The sequence below is a fragment of the Oncorhynchus nerka genome, linkage group LG9a (genome assembly GCF_034236695.1).
Source record: "Oncorhynchus nerka isolate Pitt River linkage group LG9a, Oner_Uvic_2.0, whole genome shotgun sequence".
Classification (NCBI taxonomy): domain Eukaryota; kingdom Metazoa; phylum Chordata; class Actinopteri; order Salmoniformes; family Salmonidae; genus Oncorhynchus; species Oncorhynchus nerka.
Genome location: NC_088404.1, coordinates 44,123,052 through 44,148,524, shown reverse-complemented (window position 1 = coordinate 44,148,524; position 25,473 = coordinate 44,123,052). Strand labels below are relative to the sequence as shown.

Genomic DNA, 25,473 nt, shown 5'->3' with positions numbered 1-25,473 from the left:
GTTCCCTCTGCTGTTTCCTGAAGTCCACAATCATCTCCTTAGTTTTGTTGACGTTGAGTGTGAGGTTATTTTCCTGACACCACACTCCGAGGGCCCTCACCTCCTCCCTGTAGGCCGTCTCGTCGTTGTTGGTAATCAAGCCTACCACTGTTGTGTCGTCCGCTAACTTGATGATTGAGTTGGAGGCGTGCGTGGCCACGCAGTCGTGGGTGAACAGGGAGTACAGGAGAGGGCTCAGAACGCACCCTTGTGGGGCCCCAGTGTTGAGGATCAGCGGGGTGGAGATGTTGTTGCCTACCCTCACCACCTGGGGGCGGCCCGTCAGGAAGTCCAGTACCCAGTTGCACAGGGCGGGGTCGAGACCCAGGGTCTCGAGCTTGATGACGAAAAGGTCGTACTCTACGGATGTTGTAGAGGTCTTCCTATGAGGTCCAGAGCATGCTGGTTTTCTGTTCTACCTGATAATGAATTGCACCAGTTCTACCTGATAATTAATCAGTCCCTGATTAAAAGGGGAACCATTTTCAAAAGCAGTGGAACTGGCTTCGAGGCTGTTACAGGAATTAAATTCCTATATGTTTTAATACCCAATTAAAATTAAACACGGTCAATTCCTAAGAATTTGTAAGACTCTTATTTGCATAAAATGGACAGAGACCAGTCTCAAAATCAACCAGCAGCGTTTATTCTCGAGAGTGCTGAACATGATACAGTTTACCACAGGTTATAAACTGAAAATGACGTCATTAGTTTTCGTACTATCCCGTCTCATCTCCACCCCAGTACAATGGCTGTATAGTTTTCAAGACTTCCCACATCGTCTCTCCCAAACTTAGATAATTTATGACCCGAGCCAAGGTCTGCCTGTGTAGATAAGCATTCTAGCCAGTCTGATGATAAATTCATTCATTTCTACCAAGGAGTAGACAGTCATTGTTCTACTTCTTGATTATAATTACACACATTATATTCAGTACTAGGATAAAAAGAAAATTCATACATATACAGTAACATAATAGTATTCTGATTAGTCAGTCCTGATTGAAATGTATACATAATTAGTCATTATTGATTTTTAAACTATTTTGATGTTTGCGGAGAATGACAGCATCACGTCAGGATTCTTTGATGAAGCAGCTGCTGCCTCCATGTGTGGAGGTTCTGCTTTTTCTCCTGGCAGGTGATCCAAGGGTGGGACTGACCTCAATTTCAGGGCTGGTCAACATCAGGAAGAGAAAATCATCATTCCGTCCTCTGAATTGGAGCCCATAGTAGGCCTGTCAGCGGGGGCACAGAGAGGATCTGAGGCATGGAACACTTTTGTTTGTTAAGAGTGTGGTTATTAGGATAAGGAGTCCCATAAACAGTAATCTTCAAAGCAGTGAGGATAAGTGAAAACAATTACACAACTGAATGAATGTTATACAAGCTCGACTGTGTTGGAAGCTCACATTATCTGAGATGAAGGCAAAGTTACCTGGAAGTAGCCTAACATTCACTGAATGCAGTACTTGAACATTTCAGCAAGTATATTGAAAAATCAAGAGAACGACAGTCCCCATTCCTAATGTCTCTGTGTGTAATGTGAATTTGACTGATAAATCAATAATCCAATCAAAATCCAATCATATCAAACTTAATTTGTCACATGCGCCGAATACAGCAAGTGTAGCTTTTACCGTGAAATGCTTACTTACAAGCCCTTAACCAACAGTGCAGTTCAAGAAGAAGAAAATATATACCAAGTAGGCTAAAATAAAAATAAATTATAAAAAGTAACACAATAAGAATAACAATAACGAAGCTATATACAGGGGGCACCGGTACCGAGTCATGGTGAAGGGGTACAGGCTAGCTGAGGTAATCTGTACATGTAGGTGGGGGTGAAGTGACTATGCAAAGGTAACAAACAAACAGTGAGTAGCAGCAGTGTAAAAGAGAGGGGGGGGGTGTCAATGTAAATTGTCCGGTGGCGATTTTTATGAATTGTTCAGCAGTCTAATGGCTTGGGAGTAGAAGCTGTTAAGGAGCCTTTTGGTACTAGACTTGGCGCTCCGGTATGCTTGACCGTGCGGTAGCAGAGAAAACAGTCTATAACTTGGATGACTGGAGTCTCTAACAATTTTATGGGCATTCCTCTGACACCGCCTAGTATATAGGTCCTGGATGGCAGGAAGCTTGGCCCCAGTGATGTACAGGGCCATTCGCACTACCCTCTGTAGCGTCTTACGGTCACATGCCGAGCAGTTACCATACCAGGCGGTGATGCAACCGGTCAGGATGCTCTCAATGGTGCAGCTGTAGAACTTTGAGGATCTGGGGGCCCATGCCAAATCTTTTCAGTCTCCTGAGGGGGAAAATGTTTTGTCGTGACCTCTTCACGACTGTCTTGGTATGTTTGGACCATGATAGTTCGTTGGTGATGTGGACACCAAGGAACTTGAAATTCTCAACCCGCTCCACTACAGCCCAGTCGATGTTAATGGAGGCCTGTTTGGCCCACCTTTTCCTGTAGTCCACGATCAGCTCCTTTGTCTTGTTCACATTGAGGGGGAGGTTTTCGTCCTGGCACCACACTGCCAGTTCTCTGATCTCCTCCCTATTGGCCATCTCATCGTTGTCGGTGATCGGGCCTACCACTGTTATGTCGTCAGCAAACGTAATGATGGTGTTGGAGTCTTGTTTGGCCACGCAGTCGTGGGTGAACAGGGAATACAGGAGGGGACTAAGTATGCGAATTGGGGCGGTTCGCAAATTGGAGTGGGTCTATAGTATCCGGGAGGATGCTGTTGATGTGAGCCATGTCCAGCCTTTCAAAGCACTTCATGGCTACCGACGGAAGTGCTACAGGGCGGTAAGTAGCCGGTGTAGTAGGATTCAATCTTAATCCTGTATTGACACTTTTGTTTGATGGTTCGTCTGAGGGCATAGTGGGATTTCTTATAAGCGCCCGGATTAGTCTCCCGCTCCTTGAAAATCGGCAGCTCTAGCCTTTAGCTCGATGTGGATGTTGCCTGTAATCCATGGCTTCTGGTTGAGATGTGTACGTACAGTCACTGTGGGGACGAAGTCATCTATGCATTTATTTATGAAGCCAGTGACTGAGGTGGTGTTTTCCTCAATGCCACTGGATGAATCCCGGAACATATTCCAGTCTGTGTTAGCAAAACAATCTGACCAGTTCCGTATTGAGCAAAATTACGTTAATGCCATTTCACTTTCAGATCGACTGAAAACAATGAACAAACAAGTTATTTTCTTCAGTTCAAAACAATGTGTGAATATCCTATGAACAAAACATACTGGCATAAGGAGTGCCCAGTATACTGCCAACCAGACTCATAACAAAGAGCCTGGACTATCCTAATTTCGTGTTTCAAGGAGCTAATTACTGTTGAAGCCAAGGTCTTCCATTCACGTCACAGAGAGGACTTCCTAGTTCTAAATCCCCATCTATGAGAATCTGATTGGAATATCTAATAAACCAAACATAAAAAGAGTTGAGGGGGAGGAAGAGCAGCTGGATGAGAGTTCTGAGAGAACGTCCTCAAGCTGCAGGTTCCTGTTACACTTTCAGCATCTGGTCTTTTGGTCTAAAAAAATATACTGTTAAAACAACAAACAAAACCAAGAGAAGAAGAAATTATCTTTAATTAGAGCTTTTCCTTTCATTTTCTAACCACCACTTCATCTTGAAGTGTATGGTCAGAAGAAAGAGGTCCAAAGGCCTTCATAAGAATGGCATTTTACATTGACATTTTAGTAATTTAGTAGACACCTTTATCAAAAGCGATTTACAGTAAGTGCATTAAACTGAAGATAGCTAGGTGAGACAACCACATCAGTCACAGTACATTGTTCCTCAATACAGAAGTTATAGAGCAGATTCAGTGCTAATAGGAAAAGACAAGGGGGGATACCTAGTCAGATGTCCAACTAAATCTATTCAATTGAAATGTGTCTTCCGCATTTAGGTGGATAAAACTGAGAAGTCTTTAAGATGCTCTTTGACGATGTTTTCGGAAGATGGGAACGGACTCTGCTGTCCTAGCTTCAGTGGGTGGATTCTCATGCTCTGAATGCAGAGTTGATAGCTATGTGGTCACGAAAATATTCAGACTAATCGAATGTTAATTTAATTCCCCCATGTGTTATACACAGTTCAAAGAGCAGGTACTCAAACTCTCCCACACAATGGGAAACCTGCAGCCTTTTGGGAGACAACTCTCATCCCATTTTTATATCCCGTGGCCAACCATAATAAACAGATATGAGGGTCTGTTTGAATCAGGTTGAGACAAAACTCAAACCATGTTTCCTAACATATCTAAACATCCACACCCTGGCTCCATTCTCTGTTTTGTCTTCAAAGGTGCCAACTAGGTCTGGTGTGGGGTTATGGGTCCTGGAACCAGGTCCTTATTGCCTGCCCAGGCCTAGGCTCCTGACAAATGGGGAACAATGCACAACACAACCATTCATTTATAGGGGACCTTTCTAACAACCCAGATCATTGTGACATCATGGTTGTTGCTACTGCAGATTTTACTGGGTTCTGGCTGCTGAGCATTACTCAAGTAGAGACTAGCATGTCCCATAACAGACTTAACTACATCACTTTCCCCAGATGAACACCCCATTCCATATAAGCATTTTAATACCACCAGCAAGTCAAAATACTAAAACACAGGCATAGTGTACTCATTTCTTTAATATATTCATCTTTAAAATCTTCTATACAAACATTTGTCAGCAGTGGCTTCCTGGTTGTATGGCTGGACTGGGCCAATCAAGCACCTGGTACAACAGGCCTGTTGGGAGAGGGGCCCCAATCTAGCCCTTGAACCACAGACCCTCAATAGCAGTTTTCCTTCCGGCCCATGGGGCAGGAATGTGGCCACCCATTGATAAAAGAAATACATTTACTACAGCACAACAAACGTAGAACACTCCTCTAGCTCCAGGAAAACACCTGCTACGTAGCAAACAAAGCACTGTCAAGTTTCCATCTGAGGTGTTTTACCCAAAAGGCTCAGAATTGTGGGCCATGGCTCCAGCGGACCTGCTCTGACTTGGGCCTAATACCAGGCCACAGGAAGCTGGCATTTATACCGAACAAAAATATAAAACACAACATATACAAAGTGTTAGTTTCATGAGCTGAAATAAAAGATCCCAGAAATGTTCCATATGCACAAAAAGCATATTTCTCTCATAGTTTGAGTACAAATGTGTTTATGTTCCTGTTAGTGAGCATTTCTCATTTGCCAAGATAATCCATCCACCTGACAGGTGTGGCATATCAAGAAGCTGATTAAACAGCATGATCTTTACAAAGGTGCACCTTGTGCTGGGGAAAATAAAAGGTCACTCTAAAATGTGCAGTTTTGTCACACAACACAATGCCACAGATGTATCAAGTTTTTGGGGAGCGGGCAATTGGCATGCTGACTGCAGGAATGTCCACCAGCGCTGTTACCAGATAATTGAATGTTAATTTTTCTACCATGAGCCACCTCCAACATAATTTTTTGAAAATTTGGCAGTATGCCCAACCGGCCTCACAACCACGTGTAACCAGGACCTCCACATCCGGCTTCTTCACCTGTGGGATCATCTGAGGGGGTGCTGAGGAGTATTTCGGTCTGTTACGTCAAATGACCTATTTCCTTATATGAACTGTAACTCAGTAAAATAGTTGAAAATGTTGAGTTTAGATTTTTGTTCAGCACACATAACAATGGCTAACTGTGAACACCTCACAAAGAAACTGTCTTGATGCAGAGGTTGTTGATCCTGCTCACCCCAAGTCTTTAGTGTCACACTCCTGATGGAAACAATGATACTAGAGCTTACATCAACATAAAAACACTGGCAACACAATGGTGTAGGGCAAGTTAAGTGGAAGTTCCGCATAAGTCCCATTTATGTAAAACATGTGCATCGATCTAGATCATTGTGCATACTAAGTTTGACACGTTTAAAACAGTCACTGGTGGCATATACATGAAAATACAGCAGTTCACCATTGATGACAGATTAAATCATGATCATTAGTCTTGATTAAAGTACAGCCATTACAGTTAAATCACATTCCAGTTACCATTTAGTATTTATAATTTGAAAACAAAAATACAGTTAAGTGAAAGGAAACATCCCACTGGAGATTAAAAAGGCAGAACATAACTAAACAGATCAGGACAAATAGGAGGCAGAAAATAGGTCCCTTACCACAGTTATAGCAAAAAAAAGTGAATCTCTGTCCTACCATCACTTACCCATAAAAATGCCCACATCAAACCAACACCTAAAATGCACAACTGTTTTGTAACCCCATTCAAATCCTCCCAAAGTATTGGGACAAATTCACATGTGTACTAAATTAGTAATTGGTCCCAGCATGCAATGAATACATCAAGCTCGTGACTACACATTTGTTGGTTGCATTTGCTGTTTGTTTTGGTTGTTTCAGATTTTGTGCCCATTAGAAATAAATGGTAATTCTTCGTATCATTTTGGAGTCACTTATTGTAAATAAAAATAGAATATGTTTCTAAACACTTCTACATTCATGTGGATGCTACCACAATTATGTATAATACTGAATGAATCGTGAATAATGATGAGCGAGAAAGTTAGACCCACAAATATCATACCCAAGACATGCTAAACTCACCATTACAATAACAGGGTATGATATGTGCATCTGTAACTGAAGTACAGAGCCAAAACAACAAAAATGTGTCACTGCCCCAATACTTTGAGCTCACAGTACATGAGATCCCCCCTCTATTTTTCCCAGTCACCCTCTAACCAAGATGTCTTATTTAAGGAGCCCCCAACAACTCAGTTCATCAAATGTCTGCCCTGCTAGAGCTGTCCCGGTCAAATGTAAGTGCTGTTATTGTGAAGTGGAAACGTCTAGGAACAATAACGGCTAAGTCGCGAAGTGGTAGACACACAAGAGCCATGCCAAGCGTCGGGCTGGAGTGTTCTACAGCTCGCCGCCATTGGACTCTGGAGCAGTGGAAACGCGTTCTCTGGAGTGATGAATCAAGCTTCACCATCTGGCAGGCCTACGGACAAATCTGGGTTTGGTGGACGCCAGGAGAACGCTACCTGCCTGACTGCATAGTGCCAACTGTAAAGTTTGGTGGAGGAGGAATAATGGTCTGGGGCTGTTTTTCATGGTTCGGGCTAGGCCTCTTAGTTCTAGTGATGGGAAATCTTAACGCTACAGTATACAATGACATTCTAGACGATTCTGTGGTTCGAACTTTGTGGCAAAAGTTTGGGGAAGGCCCTTTCCTGTTTCAGTGTGTAAGAACTTGACTGGCCTGCACAGAGCCCTGACCTCAACCCCATCGAACATCCTTTGGGATGAATTGGAACACCGACTGCGAGCCAGGCCTAACTAATTCTCTTGTTGCTCAATTCCCCACAGCAATGCCCCAACATCTAGTGGAAAGCCTTCCCAGAAGAGTGGAGGCTGTTATAGCAGCAAAGGGGGGGGGACTAACTCCATATCAATACCCATGAGTTTGGAATGAGATGTTCGACAAGCAGGTGTCCACATACTTTTGGTCATATAGTGTATGTATTACAATTGCTATAAAAATGTGCTATATCACTTATCATGGTTGTGTCAACACAGGGAATAGCAATGCTTATTCTACCGTAAACAACCTTTTGGAATGCTATTAAAGCATAACAGTATGTTTTCAAGTTGATACATGTAGTTGGTCCCACTGTAATCCCTGTCCAGCTACCTAGATAGTTTGCATTTATGGATGGTTCCGCTGTAAACTTTAAAATCATCTCCAAATTATTGCAATAACAAGGTCTGAACAAATAGCAGTTTTCAGAGTGCAGTCGAAGCTAAACAGTCTCAAGAAATGACATACAACTATCAGGAGAATGATTCCTGTCGGTGTGCTGCTAGTGCTTCTAAAAGGCAAGTCAAATCCTTCTGACCTCCACCAATAAATAAATACAGAACTAACATGCTAATGATGTACATGTGACACCCTCTCTAAACTCTCCCACAGCTCCTGGATCAGAAATTGGCAAACAATCTACCGACTGCCTGTTAAAAACCTGCGAGGGGCATAATATTGTCAATATTAATTAAACCAGCAGGCTCCAACAGAACAGACACTGCAGTGAGCTATTGATCTATGAAAACAAAGGTGACCGTGTGTGTGAGTATTATGCATAACATGGAAGGCACTATGGTAGAGTCCTTTTTAGTACAACAGAATAATTTGATTACAAGAGGAAAATAATCTTAGACACTCATGTTAAAAAAGGTCAATGTTTGTTATAGAACTCAACATATTAGTTGTAACAAATGCCCTGGTTTCCCTGTGCTTATAAGGCATAATGAAGCTGTACATCCTACACATATTACTTTTACATCTAAGTTAAAGATACTGAGATGTGCATTCTAGTCTACTCAAGACTATGTATTAAAATCCATCAAATCACCTAAAAACATATTGAGCAACAATCATGTGTGCAGTTTAGAGCCTTAGCTAGGCCGAAATACAATGAACTAAATCTCTTCGCTTATATGCTGCAAACAAATTTAGAGCTTAAACCTTCAAACTAAACCCCCATTCATATATGATGCCCCTTCACCTCAAATACTTTGTCAAGGAAGAAAAAAATGACTGTAGAAGTACTCTTTCCACAAGAGGGTGATATTCATAATCTTTAGTTTACATAATAAGTGTTGATAGTACTTCAAATTATTCCAGCAGCATCAATCATTTGTTTCTGGAAGCATGTCAAGTTTGACTGTTAATAAGGAGTGAATAAATAAGATTTACAACTTATAAACATTAAGAGGATTCATAAAAATCTCCAACCAGATTCACCTAAGACACATGATTTTCAAAAATATGTTAGCGTCGACTACAGCAATATACCTGCCATGTGTTGATGACTTTCAATTATTGACAGGACAGCAGACAGTGAGACAGATGTAAAAAATCATTTTAAAAAGCCTATAGATCATTGGTATTCTAACTTTTTCAGGGGGGGGGGACCAACCCTTTCTTTCGTACTCCTTTCTCGAGACCCCCCCACCCCAGAGCTAATGACACAACCTTAAAACGGAAACATTTAGATTGTTACATCAACAAATAAAAATGTAATAAATTTAAGTTTCTAAAATGATCTGTACTCTCAATTTGCTTACTTTTAATATGGGGGGGGGGACCACAGCAGTTCCCACACAACCTAACTAACTAGAGGTCACGTCCCTGACTTTGAATACCACAGCTTTAGATGGTGACATTGGAATTATAAAATCCCTGTCATTTAAGCGAAATCATTGAGTGCTTTCTGAATGCATAAGGAAAGAAGATGCCAGCAGTATGACTTCTGTAGAGTAAAAAAAAAAAAGGCTTCCTAGGGTAATTGCATAATTTTGGTTTGAAGGGTCCGAGTGAGTTAGTGTGTACCGGTCAGTGGCCTGTCTGTGGACCTTTTGCAGGTGGCTCCTGCTGCAGGAAGGGGGTGAACGAGGACCGCACAGTGCGGCCCCTCAGGGGCTGCTGCACACGGAAGTTGTTGACCATGCTCTTCTGCACCTCCTCCTCTGCAGAGGTGAAGAGAAGGCTCCGGAACACTGCCAGCTGAGAAAGGGACAATGTGTTACGCAGACCTGAAACTACAGAGTTAAAATACCAAGGTGTAAACCGCTGGTAATGCCATTGATGTTCCCTCCCTGTTCTCCACTAGCAAACAAACACATACAAATCCACACTAACCTGGTCATGGCTGACTTCAATGTGCTGCTTCATGATAATCCAGGTCACTGCCTCAGTCAGAGGAGGAGTGGTAAGTGACCCTGCATACGTCCAGTAATCGTCAATGTTAGCAGGCAGTAGGCAGGCTGGGTCAAACCTAGTGAACTCAACAACACTGTCCTAGGGAGTGAAAATGGAAAGAGGAAAGGGTTACATGGTGCTGCCAACCATGTAATAATAATAATGATCATTGGCATTCCCCATCCATAATAACCTGATAGTAGTGGCATGTAATTTGACTCATGGCCACTAGATGGCAGTTAGTTGACCATCTTCCCATCTCTGATCATATTTCAGAATTGTTATTTTGTGTAATAATTCTGTGGGAGGTAACAAATGGTGTTCTACCCTCTACCACTCCTGTATAGCTTCCACACTGTCGTCACTCTCCCCCTCACATACTATTGCCATACAAATGTCACGTGTGCTCCACCTGAGACTTGTCCAGATTGCCCAACAGTACATGGACTATTTTTGTTCTTACGCTTGGGCGGCCTTCTCAGAAACTCCGAGGCATATACCACCTGCTTGAAATGTGCTCTTTGAAACCTTGGTTTTAAAAAAAGAAAAAAAATCAACTTCATGATTTAAGTGGCCAATCATTGAACTCACCTTGTGTCTGACAGCAGGTAGGGCATCCACTAGTTTCTGCAGTCCCTTGTGTCTCTTCCCTATCTGAGGAGTAAAATAATCTGTGTCTGAGCACTGAGTCCATCTGTCAGGCATGGGTGTGTGTGTGTGTGTGTATGTATATATGTATGGTCAAGTGTGTATATAACAGTAGTGGTGGTGGGTTGCATATTGAAGGGATGCATCAATAGCTATGTTAACGAAGAGCAATAAATGACCTTGAGGAAGACTCCGATGACAGCCAGTCCATTCTCCTCCATCACAGCTTCCTCAAACCGCCTGTACTTATTAGAGTTCCAGTGGACCATGTGGAGCTAGGAACAGAAAAGACGGAGGATATGTAAATCAAAGTGTGCTTATCCACACACCCAGAGTCAGGTTGTAGACTTCTGTTGACATATGTCATGATATACTGATTGCATTCAAATGCAATGGGTCACAAATGATATATGTTGCTGAATAATGATTAACCTAATTCATGTTTAATATCATTCTCAAGATAAACAGCCAAAAAGCAGAAGTAAAACAAATTTGGGATCATATTCTGAACTTCAAAATACACCCCAAAATAGCCATCCTTAACTGACAGGAATCAGTATCTATTAAACCAAACTGAGCATTGTCTGACCCCGAGGTCACATGTAGCTCCTCTTTGTTTCACTCTATTTCAGTTCCCAACAATGGCCCACAGTCACACTGGGATCAGGGGAGGTTTACAGAAAGAAAAAAGGAGTTACAAACCAATAAATACTCAGACTGTGGTGTGCTCCTATTAGGCCCACAGAGGGAGTTGTGTTGTAATCGTAACTTCAGCCTCTCTACACCTGGGGAATGTTGAGAACCCTGACATGGTCAGATTCTCACAGCCATTAACGACAGCTTGGCATGGCACCCTCCCCCAGACAGACAGTAGTGCTCCCTCTATTGTGTAAGTGTGCTTTAGGTGAGTGGAATAATATTACAATAGATAAAAGGTGGGTCATGAGGATTGACCAGAATGCAGTTCACGCAGAGCATTCTGCTTCTATATGTAGAGGTTTCCAACAGCACAATACTCCTCTGTCACAAAAATTCCATGCCAATATAGTCATGGATTGGCTGGGACAGCACTATGCCCTGATGTCTAAAAGCAGTCCTTCCACCATTCCATAGTCTCCTGAAGACTACAGCTCTACTAGACTTGACATGTTAGGAGGTTTTTCAAATTGCATAGAGGCATTCAACAAAATTGACATTTAAAATACAACGCACTAACTCTCAAGGAAGAGGATGTGCGGTAGCTACCTCAGCAGGGAAGAGGCGGCGGTCCACGGTATGCTCGGAACCCCACGCGTTGCTCTCCCCCCAATGGAAGAGGATGTGCGGTACCTACCTCAGCAGGGAAGAGGCGGCGGTCCACGGTATGCTCGGAACCCCACGCGTTGCTCTCCCCCCAATGGAAGAGGATGTGCGGTACCTACCTCAGCAGGGAAGAGGCGGCGGTCCACGGTATGCTCGGAATCCCACGCGTTGCTCTCCCCCCAATGGAAGAGGATGTGCGGTACCTACCTCAGCAGGGAAGAGGCGGCGGTCCACGGTATGCTCGGAACCCCACGCGTTGCTCTCCCCCCAATGGAAGAGGATGTGCGGTACCTACCTCAGCAGGGAAGAGGCGGCGGTCCACGGTATGCTCGGAACCCCACGCGTTGCTCTCCCCCCAATGGAAGTGGAACTGACACAGCCGGAAGTTATCTTCCAGAGGACCCCCTTTAAGTACTGAGTGAGGGATGGAGAAGAATAAATAGATCATTCGGTGTTATATTAGAGAGCCAAGAATGGGAAACAGTAGCTAGTACATAAATAACAGCTGAGTGGGGGTTAAAAACATGATTATATAAACATACATGCTAAAACATAACAAGTATCCTCTCCACACACACACAGATTTTTTTTTTTTTACACAATAAGCCTATTGTATAATTGGAATGAAAATATGTATACAGTATATTATTAAAGCAGTGAAACAAAATATACATTTTGAAATAACATTCAATTGAAAATGAGAAATGTCTAAACAATACATTTCAAGACAGAGTGATGTTGAGAAATAAGACTAGGGCAGGGATACTTAAAAAGCTAATCAAAGTCACATTCCACGTGGTGGGCATTCTGGTTTTAATGAGGCACATTGCAGAGCAGAGAGTCCTTACTGGATTTGTCGGTGGTGTCGTCGTACTCAACCAGGAATGAGTACCCGTTGTTCCATATCTGTGAGCACGTCCCGGGGTCGTAATCCGGGGTCAGCGGCTTAAGGTGCGGATCAAAAACGCTCTTACGCACCCGAATATCGATAGGAGATTGTCTGTTACCCCCTGGAGCAACGAGTGGCCCCTGCCACATTGGATGCACTGGAGTCAAAGGATGAGAGAGGATTTCAATCTAGGCTGACAGTAACATCTGTGATGAATAAAGCCCAACCAGGAAATACAGGGCACATGTGTAAATCACATTTGGTCCTATTGCTTAGCCCACTAAAACAAAGACAAATGCTGACACTTACTTTTCATTGTGTACTCTCCAGCTTCCTGCATTATTATTTAGCTATTATAGTCAAAATGCCAAACATAAAATACCATTAAAATGTCTTACAGTAGACCAGCAATTCAACAGACTTCGAGTTAGACCAGTAAGCCTCCTCCCTACATCCCATTTAAAGAAATGAGTAAAGCAGAGGAGGAATGAGACACTTGGGTTATTCCTCATGAAACTAGGACAACAAAAAAAAAAGACCATGATTTGGCAGATTTTGACAACATTTAATATACAGAACAGTCCTTTGGAGGAAGGTTTGTTGACATATATTTAACATTTGTAACAAAGCACAATTGAGAAATAATTCATGAAAATGTGCATATTTACAACATTTTGTCCTTACCCAGGCCTCCTTTAAGACTATAATTTATCTGTAGGTGCTACAAAGCAAACACTGGTATCATATGATTGTTTTCCCCACTTGCTCAGTAATAGTAATAGCAGTAGTATTTTGATTTCAATAAAAGTCTTACATAAAATTTATACATATTGAAAAATCTAAACATGAATATAGAAAATATACCAGTTAAGACTTGGCACATTTTTCAATATAGGGGGGGTCCTGGTTTCGTGAGGAATCACCCACTTCCTTCCTCTTACTCGTACTCAAAGGAAATTGCAGAATAAGTCAAATGTGGGTAGGTTACAGAAACGGACTCACGGAATGTATTGGCAGACCAACAGGTCTTCTCCACAGAAGGAGAGACAGAAGTCGTTCAGTTCTGAACGCAAAGTTTATTAAATCTGCATTTATTAAATCTACTAGGACCTCCTAGATCTGTACAATGGTCCGTTGGAAAAGGTATTTTAAATGGGAACAATTATTTTTAAATTAACCTTTTTGCTACTGTAGCCATGGCTCTAATGTGCGACGAAAATGTGTGTCGCTGCTGTGTAACATGCAGTTTTAAATTGGGAACACCAATGCGACAACAAAAATGTATTTTTATTATAATTGTTGTAACAAGGCTTCGCTGTACCGTTGTTTCCCGAGCGCAGACTCGTTAGCTTCATGCTTGCACCCTTACTACAGCGAACACGGTTGTTTCCTACTAGCACACAGTTCAAAAGATAGGACTCATTAACCAGGGCAACGTTTCTTTTTCTTCCTGTCGAGGATTGGAAGCCGCATTTTACATTCCTAAAAACTGTCACCGGCCGTTAACCATTCGTTTTAAACCTTGTTTAGTCATGTTTGTCACTTGACTAACTAGCTAGCTAACAACCTGGTAACATTACCAGTATATACATTTTTCTAGGGCATAACGTGTTCCAGATTTAGCTAGTATTCATATAGGGCTGCTATATCTCAATAAATGCTATGTTGTGTTCCTAACTTTTTTAAGTTGTGAGCACCAGTGCTAACAATGCATTTACATTTAGAGCCCTGACTGTACCGGATTAAAATAAAAAGCCTATTCTTACTACAATTTTTTTTTTAATGCAGCCTAGTTTCCCATCCTGTGTAATATAAATTGTGACAATGAAGATCATAAAATGTCTGATTTTTTTTTAAAGCTTACTTCCTGTACTGAAATGAGCTATGGATTTTTGTATAATGCACTCTTCATAATCCTCTATAGCTCATGTATAGACAATGTGTTCTAATTCTGTGGCCCAGTGGATCGCAGGGAGATACATCTGCCAAAGGTTTCTCAGTGAGGTATGCAGGGTCATGGGTAGTAAAAATAGGTTGAACACCAGTAGGACTCTTATAGCAAACATTAACATTGTGGTTCTCACCATAAAAAAATCAACCATGTTCATTATCTTCATCAGGATTTGAGGCATAATGCCGATTACAGGACCTCCATGTGTTTCTCAGAAACATGACTGCTTTTTCTGTGCCCTAAACTGACTAATTTGCTCTTTTTACCATTTAATCCATAGAATGGTCCTTTAGAGCAAGGTTTCGTGAATCAGCTGTGTAGTGCTAGGGCAAAAACCAAAACGTGCACCCCGGGTAAACAATTAATCAAAGTTGGCATATTGAGGACATTTTGGCCTTCTGGAATCTTAAGGCCTGTGTAATGTTTGATCTGTAGGTGCTACAAAGCAAACTTTGATGTCAAATTAAGCTTTACCACTTACTCTGTAATATGAGTAGTATTTTTCAGTAACAGTTCTTACATTAATTTATGAAGATTGAAAAATATAAAAACATGAACATTGAAAATAACATTTTTGATTAAGCAAATGTTTCAATACATTGTTATCAACTAGATTCAGCCGTGGGACAATTTTTTTCTTGAACAGATGGTCAGGAACATAATTACAAATCATTTGTAGAATGCAAAATTGACCGCAAGAAGCTCAAACAGATATAATATTTGACTAAAACAATTTAAAAGCATGCTTATATGATCACCTCTCTATTATGTTTGGGAATACTTAGAACATTATTATACTTGGGGGGAAAAAATCTGTTCCATCACTTGGAGCCAGTTTGCTGCCATTTTACAGTTGTTTACATTTACACAAGGAGGGGCAAATACATAAACAAATGTAAAAAAAAGTTTTTAAATCACCTGAAGGACAAATTCCCAGTGAGGGAAACTTGCTCTATGGCCATATCAAAGTTCCAGAGAGGGATATTTGCTACTTTTAGGAGTTAAGATCATATTTGAATGCATGACCAACAGAGTGAATGTGAAAATGGATAAAAAAGGATTTCCCTCTGAAGGTGATTTGCAGGATGTCCAATTACACAAGGAAAAGAAGGGCTGTATACCAATTTCACTACGAAATGGGCCATCACTTTAGAACTACCAGAGACTCCACTCTGGAACTTTGTTATGCCCATAGTAGAGTATATAATGGTTCAACGACATATAGAAAAATATGAATAAACATTTTCTATATTTTCATTTGAAAATTTTTCTATATTCAATGAATGTAAGAAAATCATCATCGAAATAAAAAAAAACGCTCATATTTCAGAACAAGCGGTAAAGCTTCATATGACACTGATTTTTGCTTTGTAGCACCTACATATGAAACATTATGGAGTCTTTAAAGGACTGAGTGAGGCCGAAATGTAATAAATATGCCAACTTTGATTCCTTATTCACAATGAATAATGCTTTTAGATACAAATGTCAAATAGTTAACAATCCTTCCTCCCAAAAGGACCACTGTATGGATTAAATGTGGTCAAAATGCCCTAAATCATGGTGTATCTTTGGCCTGGTTTCGTGAGGAATCCCTCTTTTGAGAGCCCAAGCAGAGCTTCCTTGGAAGGAAAACGTTTTTACTTCCACTTTATTTTCCCAATGGATGTACCCCAAAAGAATGTATGGGTTTCCCTGGGACTGAAGAAATTAAAACATAAAATGCAACTCAGTGGGGCAGTAGTTCTTGACAAACATCATTTTACAGTTGAAGTCGTAAGTTTACATACACCTAGGTTGGAGTCATTAAAACTCGTTTATCAACCACTTCACAAATTTCTTGTTAACAAACTATAGTTTTGGCAAATCGGTTAGGACATCTACTTTATGCATGACAAGTAATTCTTCCAGTAATTATTTACAGGTTATTTCACTGTATCACAATTCCAGTGGGTCAGAAGTTTACATACACCAAGTTACCTGTGCCTTTCAACAACTTGGAAAATTCCAGAAAATGATGTCATGGCTTTAGAAGCTTCAGATAGGCTAATTGACACAATTTGAGTCAATTGGAAGTGTAGCTGTGGATGTATTTCAAGGCCTATCTTCAAACTCAGTGCCTCTTTGCTTTACAGCATGGGAAAATCAAGAGAAATCAGCCAATACCTCAGAAAAAAAACATGTAGACCTCCACAAGTCTGATTCATCCTTGGGAGCAATTTCCAAACGCCTGAAGGTAGGTACCATGTTCATCTGTACAAACAATAGTACTCAAGTATAAATGCCATGGGACCACGCAGCAGTCATACCGCTCAAGAAGGAGATGCATTCTGTCTCCTAGAGATGAACGTACCCCCACGTACCCTCTTAAACGCAAATCAATCCCAGAACAGCAGCAAAGGACCTTGTGAAGATGCTGGAGGAAACGGGTACAAAAGTATCTATATCCACAGTAAAATGAGTCCTACATCGACATAACCTGAAAAGGCCGCTCAGCAAGGGAGAAGCCACTGCTCAAAAACCACCATAAAAAAGCCAGACTACGGTTTGCAACTGCACATGGGGTCAAAGATGGTACTTTTGAGAAATGTCCTCTGGTCTGATGAAACAAAAATAGAACTGTTTGTCCATAATGACCATTATAGAGGAAAGGGGGGGAGTCTTGCAAGCCGAAGAACATCATCCCAACCGTGAAGCACAGGTGTGGCCGCATCATGTTGTGGGGGTGCTTTGCTGCAGGAGGGACTGGTGCACTTCAAAGTAGATGGCATCATGAGGCTGGAGAATTATGTTGATATATTGAAGCAACAGCTCAAGACATCAGTCAGGAAGTTGACCCCAAGCATACTTCCAAAGTTGTGGCAAAATGGCTTAAGGACAACAAAGTTAAGGTATTGGAGTGGCCATCACAAAGCCCTGACCTCAATCCTATAGAAAATTTGTGGGCAGAACTGAAAAAACGAGGCCTACAAACCTGACTCAGTTAAAACCAGCTTCGTCAGGAGGAATGGGCCAAAATTCACCCAACTTATTGTGGGAAGCTTGTGGGAGGCTGCCTGAAACGTTTGACCCAAGTTAAACAATTTAAAGGCAATGCTACCAAATACTAATTGAGTGTATGTAAACTTCTGACCCACTGGGAATGTGGTGAAAGAAATAAAAGCTGAAATAAATCACTACTATTATTCTGACATTTCACATTCTTAAAATAAAGTGGTGGTCCTAACTGACCTAAGACAGGGCATTTTTACTAGGATTAAATGTCAGGAATTGTGAAAAACTGAGTTTAAATGTATGTGGCTAAGGTGTATGTACACATCAGACTTCAACTGTATATGATGGCACTGGCAGGCTCAGTCTGCAAGGGCTTATAAATGTGGAAAGCTGACCAATCAGCTGTTTTACTTGTCATGAATATTTGTATAGGCTTTTTTATTTTTTATTTCACCCCTTTTTCATAGTGTCCAATTGTTGTAGTAGCTACTATCTTGTCTCATCACTACAACTCCCGTACGGGCTCAGGAGAGACAAAGGTTGAAAGTCATGCGTCCTCCAATTCACAACCCAACCTAGCCGCACTGCTTCTTAACACAGCGCGCATCCAACCCGGAAGCCAGCCGCACCAATGTGTCGGAGGAAACACTGTGCACCTGGCAACCTTGGTTAGCGCGCTCTGCGCCCGGCCCACCACAGGAGTCGCTGGTGTGCGATGAGACAAGGACATCCCTACCGACCAAGCCCTCCCTAACCCGGACGACGCTAGGCCAATTGTGCGTCGCCCAACGGACCTCCCGGTCGCGGCCGGTTTTGAAAGAGCCTCTCGAGTGGAGGACAGAGGAGCCTCTTAAAGAAGAAGTTACAGGTCTGTGAGAGCCAGAAATCTTGCTTGTTTGTAGGTGACGAAATACTTATTTTCCACCATAATTTGCAAATAAATTAATTTAAAATCCTACAATGTGATTTTCTGGATTTTTCCCCCCTCATTTTGTGTCATAGTTGAAGTGTACATATGATGAAAATGACAGGCCTCTCACCTTTTTAAGTGGGATAACTTGCACAATTGGTGGCTGACTAAATACTTTTTTGCCCCACTGTATGTATGTATGTATGTATAAAATATTACACACACACACTTTTGTTGATTTTTTTATACTAGAACAAGGTGTCTTGGACACACACAGTTCCAGCAGTAAGTGTAAAGCTGCTGTTCTCATCCAAGTGCTGGGTGGCTAAAGATCAGTCACACCATCTGGCCTGGAGAAAAGTACACATTTCAGAGTACTGTTTTAACACATCTGGCTCTAGAGCCAAGACCCTTCATTTGACTGGTTTGCCTTACCCAGTAGGGCTTGCCAGTGCCTTACCCAGTAGGGCTTGTCAGTGCCTAACCCAGTAGGGCTTGTCAGTGCCTAACCAGAGGACTCCACTGTCATGTGACATACTCCACAGAACCTTCTGGCTGTTACTCTTGGCCAACGCATTTGGCTCCATAGTGGGGACTCGATTGCCCTTCAGTACCTTCCTTGATCACAGCTGACAACTAGTGACCATTAAGCTCTCTAAAATGGTAGAACTGGTGGCAGTTTGGGACAAAGTGTAATTTGCTCCAACTTCCCATCTATATGGAGTTAGGGAAAGACTGGATTATCTGGGTGTTTGTCAAGCTTTCTTGTCATAACAGGGGGACATTTGTGAGACTGCACAGAACTACGGGGCAGAGATCCAACTGGAATCAAATAGAGACAGTTCAACTATGTTGTGCAGGACAGAGGAAATCAGGAATTGGGTGTAATGCTCCTCAAAGCCTCTCCAGCAGAATGCACTGCCGGGTCAGGAAGGGGCCCTTAAAAACGATGCATTAAAGTTGTAGAAAGTGAAAAATAAAACTATTGTGACGTGGTTGAGAAAGTATTTGTATTCCTTGCAAAACAATTTTTTATTAAGAACGTGACTGAAAATATATATTTCTCTCTCATCACAGAAATGTGATGTATGCTTGTTAAAGTGTAGATTTTAAGCCACTTCTTCCAGACGTCGTTGGTTCTGGGCGGATCCCCTGAAAACAAGAACACTTGTGCAGAGATTCCATTTACCATTCCAAAATGATTACAGAAACAACATCTAGGCCTAGCTCTACAAAGTGTATTACCACAGTCCTTGGCCTGTGCCATGTCTGCAGGAAACTTGTGCATGGTACATGTGGTGGCACAGTCTTCATGCTCATCGTGCTGTCATTGTATTGTTTGAAAAAGCAAGGCAACCAGGTGGTTGCACACAGGACAGAAGGCTTCATGTCCGTGTACAAAGTGAACTACAGTACCAATATCAGTGGCAGTATGATTTATAAATCTGTTTCTATAGAAGACAAAGCAAAAAATGTAATGCACAGCTGCCAAACCTAATTGAAAGGGTTAGGCAGTGCTACAGTAGATAAACAAAGAGTATGGTCTTTATGAGAGTTATATTGTAGAGTTAAAGGAAATCTGCAACCACAGTAAAACAAAAGCAATGAACTTGGTCAAATCTGAACTTTTCCTAATCTTATCTATGGGTAACCTGCAGTGAATGGGGCTCCTCGTTCTTGCTCATTGACCTTTATCACCTAGTTCTCAAACAAACTCCCCATTCCCTTGCTCAATACTGAACATTTACAGAAAAACAAAAAAACATTTAAAACGTATCATTAGTTGTCAAATCAAGGAAGGACTCACGTCATCAATTTGGTAGCACTTGAACTGAATTACTTGTTATAGCTAGCAACGTGTTATCTTTAGTCACAGGTTAAACAATGGCATAACGTTGTAGCTTGAGTTGGTAGCTAACATTACAGAGTTAGCTACAGCTAGCTAGCTGGTGATGGTAAATATAGCTGATGGTAAACTTACCTTCATAATTGAAAAGGTAGTTCTCGTGGAAGAACATATAATTTATCGAGCTTTGGCCTCAGTCGCCGAGTGGAGCGCAACAAGATTTGATCAGACAGATGTGGTTACTTTTGGCAGGTCAAGCGGAAGTGGTAAAAAAATTAAATAACAGCTTTTTGCGGAATGTTGTGCTACGCAACTAATCACTGACCGGATGCAACCGTTATGGGTGTGATAAAGGCCTATTGACTAGAGGTCGACCGATTATGATTTTTCAACGCCGATACAGATTATTGGCGGACCAAAAAAGCCCAATACCGATTAAAATCGGCCAATTTGTATTTATTTATTTGTAATGATAATTATAACAATACTGAATTAACATTTATTTTAACTTAATATAATACATCAATAAAATCAATTTAGCCTCAAGTAAATAATGAAACATGTTCAATTGTTTAAATAATGCAAAAACAAAGGGTTGGAGAAGAAAGTAAAAGTGCAATATGTGCTATGTAAGAAAGCTAACGTTTCGGTTCCTTGCTCAGAACATGAGAACATATGAAAGCTGGTGGTTCCTTTTAACATGAGTCTTCAATATTCCCAGGTAAGAAGTTTTAGGTTGTAGTTATTATAGGAATTATTGGACTATTTCCCTCTATACCATTTGTCTTTCATTAACCTTTGACTATTGGATGTTCTCATAGGCACTTTAGTATTGCCAGTGTAACAGTATAGCTTCCGTCCCTCTCCTCGCTCCTCTCTGGGCTCGAACCAGCAACAACGATAACAGCCACCATCGAATCAGCGTTACCCATGTAGAGCAAGGGGAACAACTACTAGAAGGCTCAGGGCGAGTGACGTTTGAAACGCTATTAGCGTGCGCTAACTAGCTAGCCATTTCACTTCGGTCACACCAGCCTCATCTCGGGAGTTGATAGGCTTGAAATCATAAACAGCACAATGCTTGACGCACAACGAAGAGCTGTTTGAATGAATGTTTACGCGCCTGCTTCTGCCTACCACCGCTCAGTCAGACACTTAAATACTTGTATGCTCAGTCAGATTATATGCAATGCAGGACATACTAGATAATATCAAGTAATATCATCAACCATGTGTAGTTAACTAGTGATTATGATTGATTGTTTTTTATAAGATATGTTTAATGCTAGCTAGCAACTTACCTTGGCTTACTGCATTCGCGTAACAGGCAGTCTCCTTGTGGAGTGCAACGAGAGAGAGGCAGGTCGTTATTGCGTTGGACAAGTTAACTAAGGTTGCAAGATTGTATCCCCGGAGCTGACAAGGTGAAAATCTGTCGTTCTGCCCCTGAACAAGGCAGTTAACCCACCGTTCCTAGGCCGTCATTGAAAATAAGAATATGATCTTAACTGACTTGACTAGTTAAATAAAGGTATTAAAAAATAATCAAAAATAAATAGGCGCCCCAAAATACAGATTTCTGATTATGACAACTTGAAATCGGCCCTGATTAATCGGTCGACCTCTACTATTGACCAGTACACGCCCACACCATTCTGTTGTTCAGGTAAACCCATACAATTTAAAACAGAGAAACGCTGCTTTTTAAACAAACTATTTCACACATATTGTAATTAAATGTCATATTTAATAGAAATCTGGACAGGCCTTTATCTACTTCCCCAGAGTCAGATGAACTCGTAGATACCATTTTTACCTCTGCATGCAGTTTGAAGGAAGTTGCTAACTAGCGTTACCCATAGACTTCCAGTCATTGCTATCTGCTAGCACATAGACTTTGTAATTGTGAAACTACCTTAAACTTCCTTATTTGACACAGACATAAAAATGGTATCCACAAGTTAATCTGACTCTGTGGAAGTATATTATGGGATTTATTGCCAAAATCCCGGAGTATACATTTAAGATTTTTTTATTTATTACTATGTTTGTTTATCAGTAACAGTTTCCATCCACAGTTAGAGTGTAAAGTTATACCATATTAAAAAAACTGCTGTGATGGAAACAGGTAATTTCGGTATAATTTTATAAATGGCGACATTATTGGTTTGTTCGACGTGGTGGTATCTTTGTGTGTCTGTATTATGCGAAAAATGGTGGCGGAAACAGCGTTATGCGCAAATATTTATACAATAACCATTATACTGAAGTAACCTTGGAGCCACGCAATGATATGGTGTGTGGTCCTCCCACTATAACTTGGGTAACAATGCAGTTTATTAGGATACAGATTAAATAAATGATGATTAACTTCACAGGGTGGTGAAAGAGCACGGTCTTCAGCGTGATGCTTCATGCCAATAAACATTGAGGGTCTTATTCTGGTGACATGATGGTCGATACTTAGCTGCTATTTAACAAATATATTTTTTTTATCTTGCTCTTTTGTCCATAATAATCTCATCACGTAGGCTATACCCACACTATCTGCAAGCTGTTGGCTAAAACGCACGTGCCAATACCCGAGTGGGCACATTACCTATATAACGCTGCATTTGTGACAAAACCCTCAGTAGATTTGAAAATGGGCTGCAGCAAATTTATTTAACCTTTAATCTAGGCAAATCAGTTAAGAACAAATTCGTATTTACAATGACGGCCTACTTGTAAAGCACCCCCTAACCCGAATGACTAAACTTGTATTTTTTATTTCGGTACATGGGAATTTAATTGTAAAAGTTATTTTTATGTGCACTACGTCGTCACTCACAGCCTTTCATCTGCAACAAGTCCATTTGGTGGAATTACACCACAGGTGAGAAAATGTTAATTTTAAAAAATGCAAATTTGATTACGTATATTAGCATAAAAATTGGCCAATTGGTGAGAGATTTATGCAAATATTCTAAAATCTATATTAAAAATGAGCATTTTCATTTTCTCACCAGAAAACAGCTTGCGGATACAGTGCGGGTATAGTCTACATGAGATTATTATGGACAAAATAGCAAGAATATTTGTATTTGTCAAACAGCAGTCAAGCATCAATCATGTCACCAGAATAAGACCCTTGATATTCATTGGAATGGAGCATCAAGCTAAAGGCTGAGCAGTTTCACCACCCTGTGAAGTTCATAATTTCTTTCATCTGTAGCATAATAAACTGCATGCTTTGCTGAGTCGTAGTTGGCGTACAACACATTACATTAGTTTAACGACCCAGTCGAAAGACAGGGCAATGACTCCAATCACTGCCTTGGGATAATTTTTTAGACCTTAGGGAAGAGTGCCTACTACTGGCCCTCCAACACCACTTACAGCTGCAAATGGTCCAGGGACTAACCAGGACCAACCCTGCTTTAACTTCAGAGGCATTCCAGCAGTGAGATGCCGGATGGTATGCTGCTGGCATAATGAACCAGATTCACTCATGCAGAAATCCACTCCCTGGTTTCCATGTATTCTTTGTTTTCATCGCAATTGCGTGCACAATGTCATTATCCCTTTAGTAATGTAGCAACCAAGGATTTATATACATAATTGGTAGCCATAGTGACGTTGATTAAAACGTTACCGCTGCTTGAGAGTTTTAACAGTTATTTATCATGTGTGTGGAATGTGGCAGCATCGCTGCCAGCTGGACTGAGTGACTAATGGTGATCATAGCACTGACTGTTCTAGTCTACAACTAGCAACTGTACTTAATATAATGATACAATATATGTAAAAAGTTTCGACACTTACAGGCAGAAAGCACATATTTGCTTGAACATGCGGTGAGGTTGCATCTTCTCACAGGTATCAAACGTTGACCTTTAGTTTGCTTGATGAGATGTCTGTGCAGCTGCCGAGCAAGTGGCGTTAAAACCGATGAGAGAGCCACCATTATCTCTGATTCTTCGAATACGCTTTGAGGGTTGCGAGAGTCAAAGTGAACTGTTATTTATCGTTTCGGGTAAGGCAAAACGTCAAGTCAACTGCTCATCTTGTCCCCAGGTGTTACGGGTTGGTTTCATAGCGGTTTCCACCTAACGGGATTTGCTTTTTAGGGACCCTCGTCTTCCACATTGTCGGCTGGATGGCTGGTCTCTCGCTACCTCTCGCTTGACTGGTAGCAACGAAATGGGCAGGCTTTCACACGATTAAAACATTCACGAACTGACAGTAAATCCCATCCGGTTTTACAGCTTTTCACTAGTCCTGTTGATGCGTGCTCTTACTTGAACACCGCACCCATCTAATTTAGCTTCCTATAGATATTTCACGCGCCGCATCAACGAAAATAACATATTGTAAATGTGTTTACAAAGCAATGTCATTACGAAGAGTTTGCTGAGTGGGGGGGGGTCGCAAAATTCCCATCCCGACCTAAATCAGCTTTATCGTCTGAGGGACGTTTCAATCCACATGCGCGAGACGATGGGCTAGTTCATAGCATCTTGTAAATACGAGCATATGACTGGAAAATCCATTTGAACGCCTCTCCAACACTTAATTACTTGAGGGAAACTCGTCTACACCCTTGAGCTCCGACTTCTTCCATACACCTAATCAAATTGTATTTGTCACATGCAAACAACATGGCTGCGTTCGGGTATGTTTTTACGTTCTGGCACGTTCAATTTAACGGAAATGGTGCTGAATTGAACGACCAGTTGGAACGCTGTCGCACACAGTTTCTAAACCGAGGCACAACATTGCGAGACTTCTGGGAACGCTTGCAAAACAAACTAAACAGACCAGGCCAGGGTTTGAGAAGTCAATGAGAGAAGTGAAAAGTTCTTCCTTAGTTGTTAATATTCTCTAAATCTAAAGGCACAACCTCGATTCGAGACAATGTTTTTGGTAGTTCAACATGTTATTGCTCCAACCTCGTGAAAGTGACAAACTGACACGTTTTAATTTTCGTTCAAAAACAACTTTATCGAAGGATTAGCTTTGACCTGCACATGCGCAGTTTTGCGCGAGACGACCGTTGGAAACACGTCATCGGATCTACACATGAGTTTAGCTAGCCAACGTCGCCATGCCATTGAC

At 41.3% G+C, this 25,473-nt stretch overlaps 1 protein-coding gene across 1 annotated transcript; it reads right to left on the bottom strand.

The window, feature by feature from the left end:
* Positions 1-3,633: 3,633 nt before the first annotated feature.
* LOC115134389 (carbonic anhydrase 5B, mitochondrial-like) lies at positions 3,634-25,016 on the bottom strand. Its single transcript, XM_029668292.2, has 7 exons — positions 24,181-25,016; positions 12,635-12,832; positions 12,082-12,200; positions 10,664-10,759; positions 10,428-10,490; positions 9,777-9,935; positions 3,634-9,641 (listed from the first exon to the last, which is right to left on the bottom strand). Exons 1-7 carry the CDS (start codon positions 24,320-24,322, stop codon positions 9,471-9,473), a joined length of 948 nt encoding a protein of 315 aa, XP_029524152.1. The 5' UTR covers positions 24,323-25,016; the 3' UTR covers positions 3,634-9,470.
* Between the last annotated feature and the right edge of the window lie 457 nt (positions 25,017-25,473).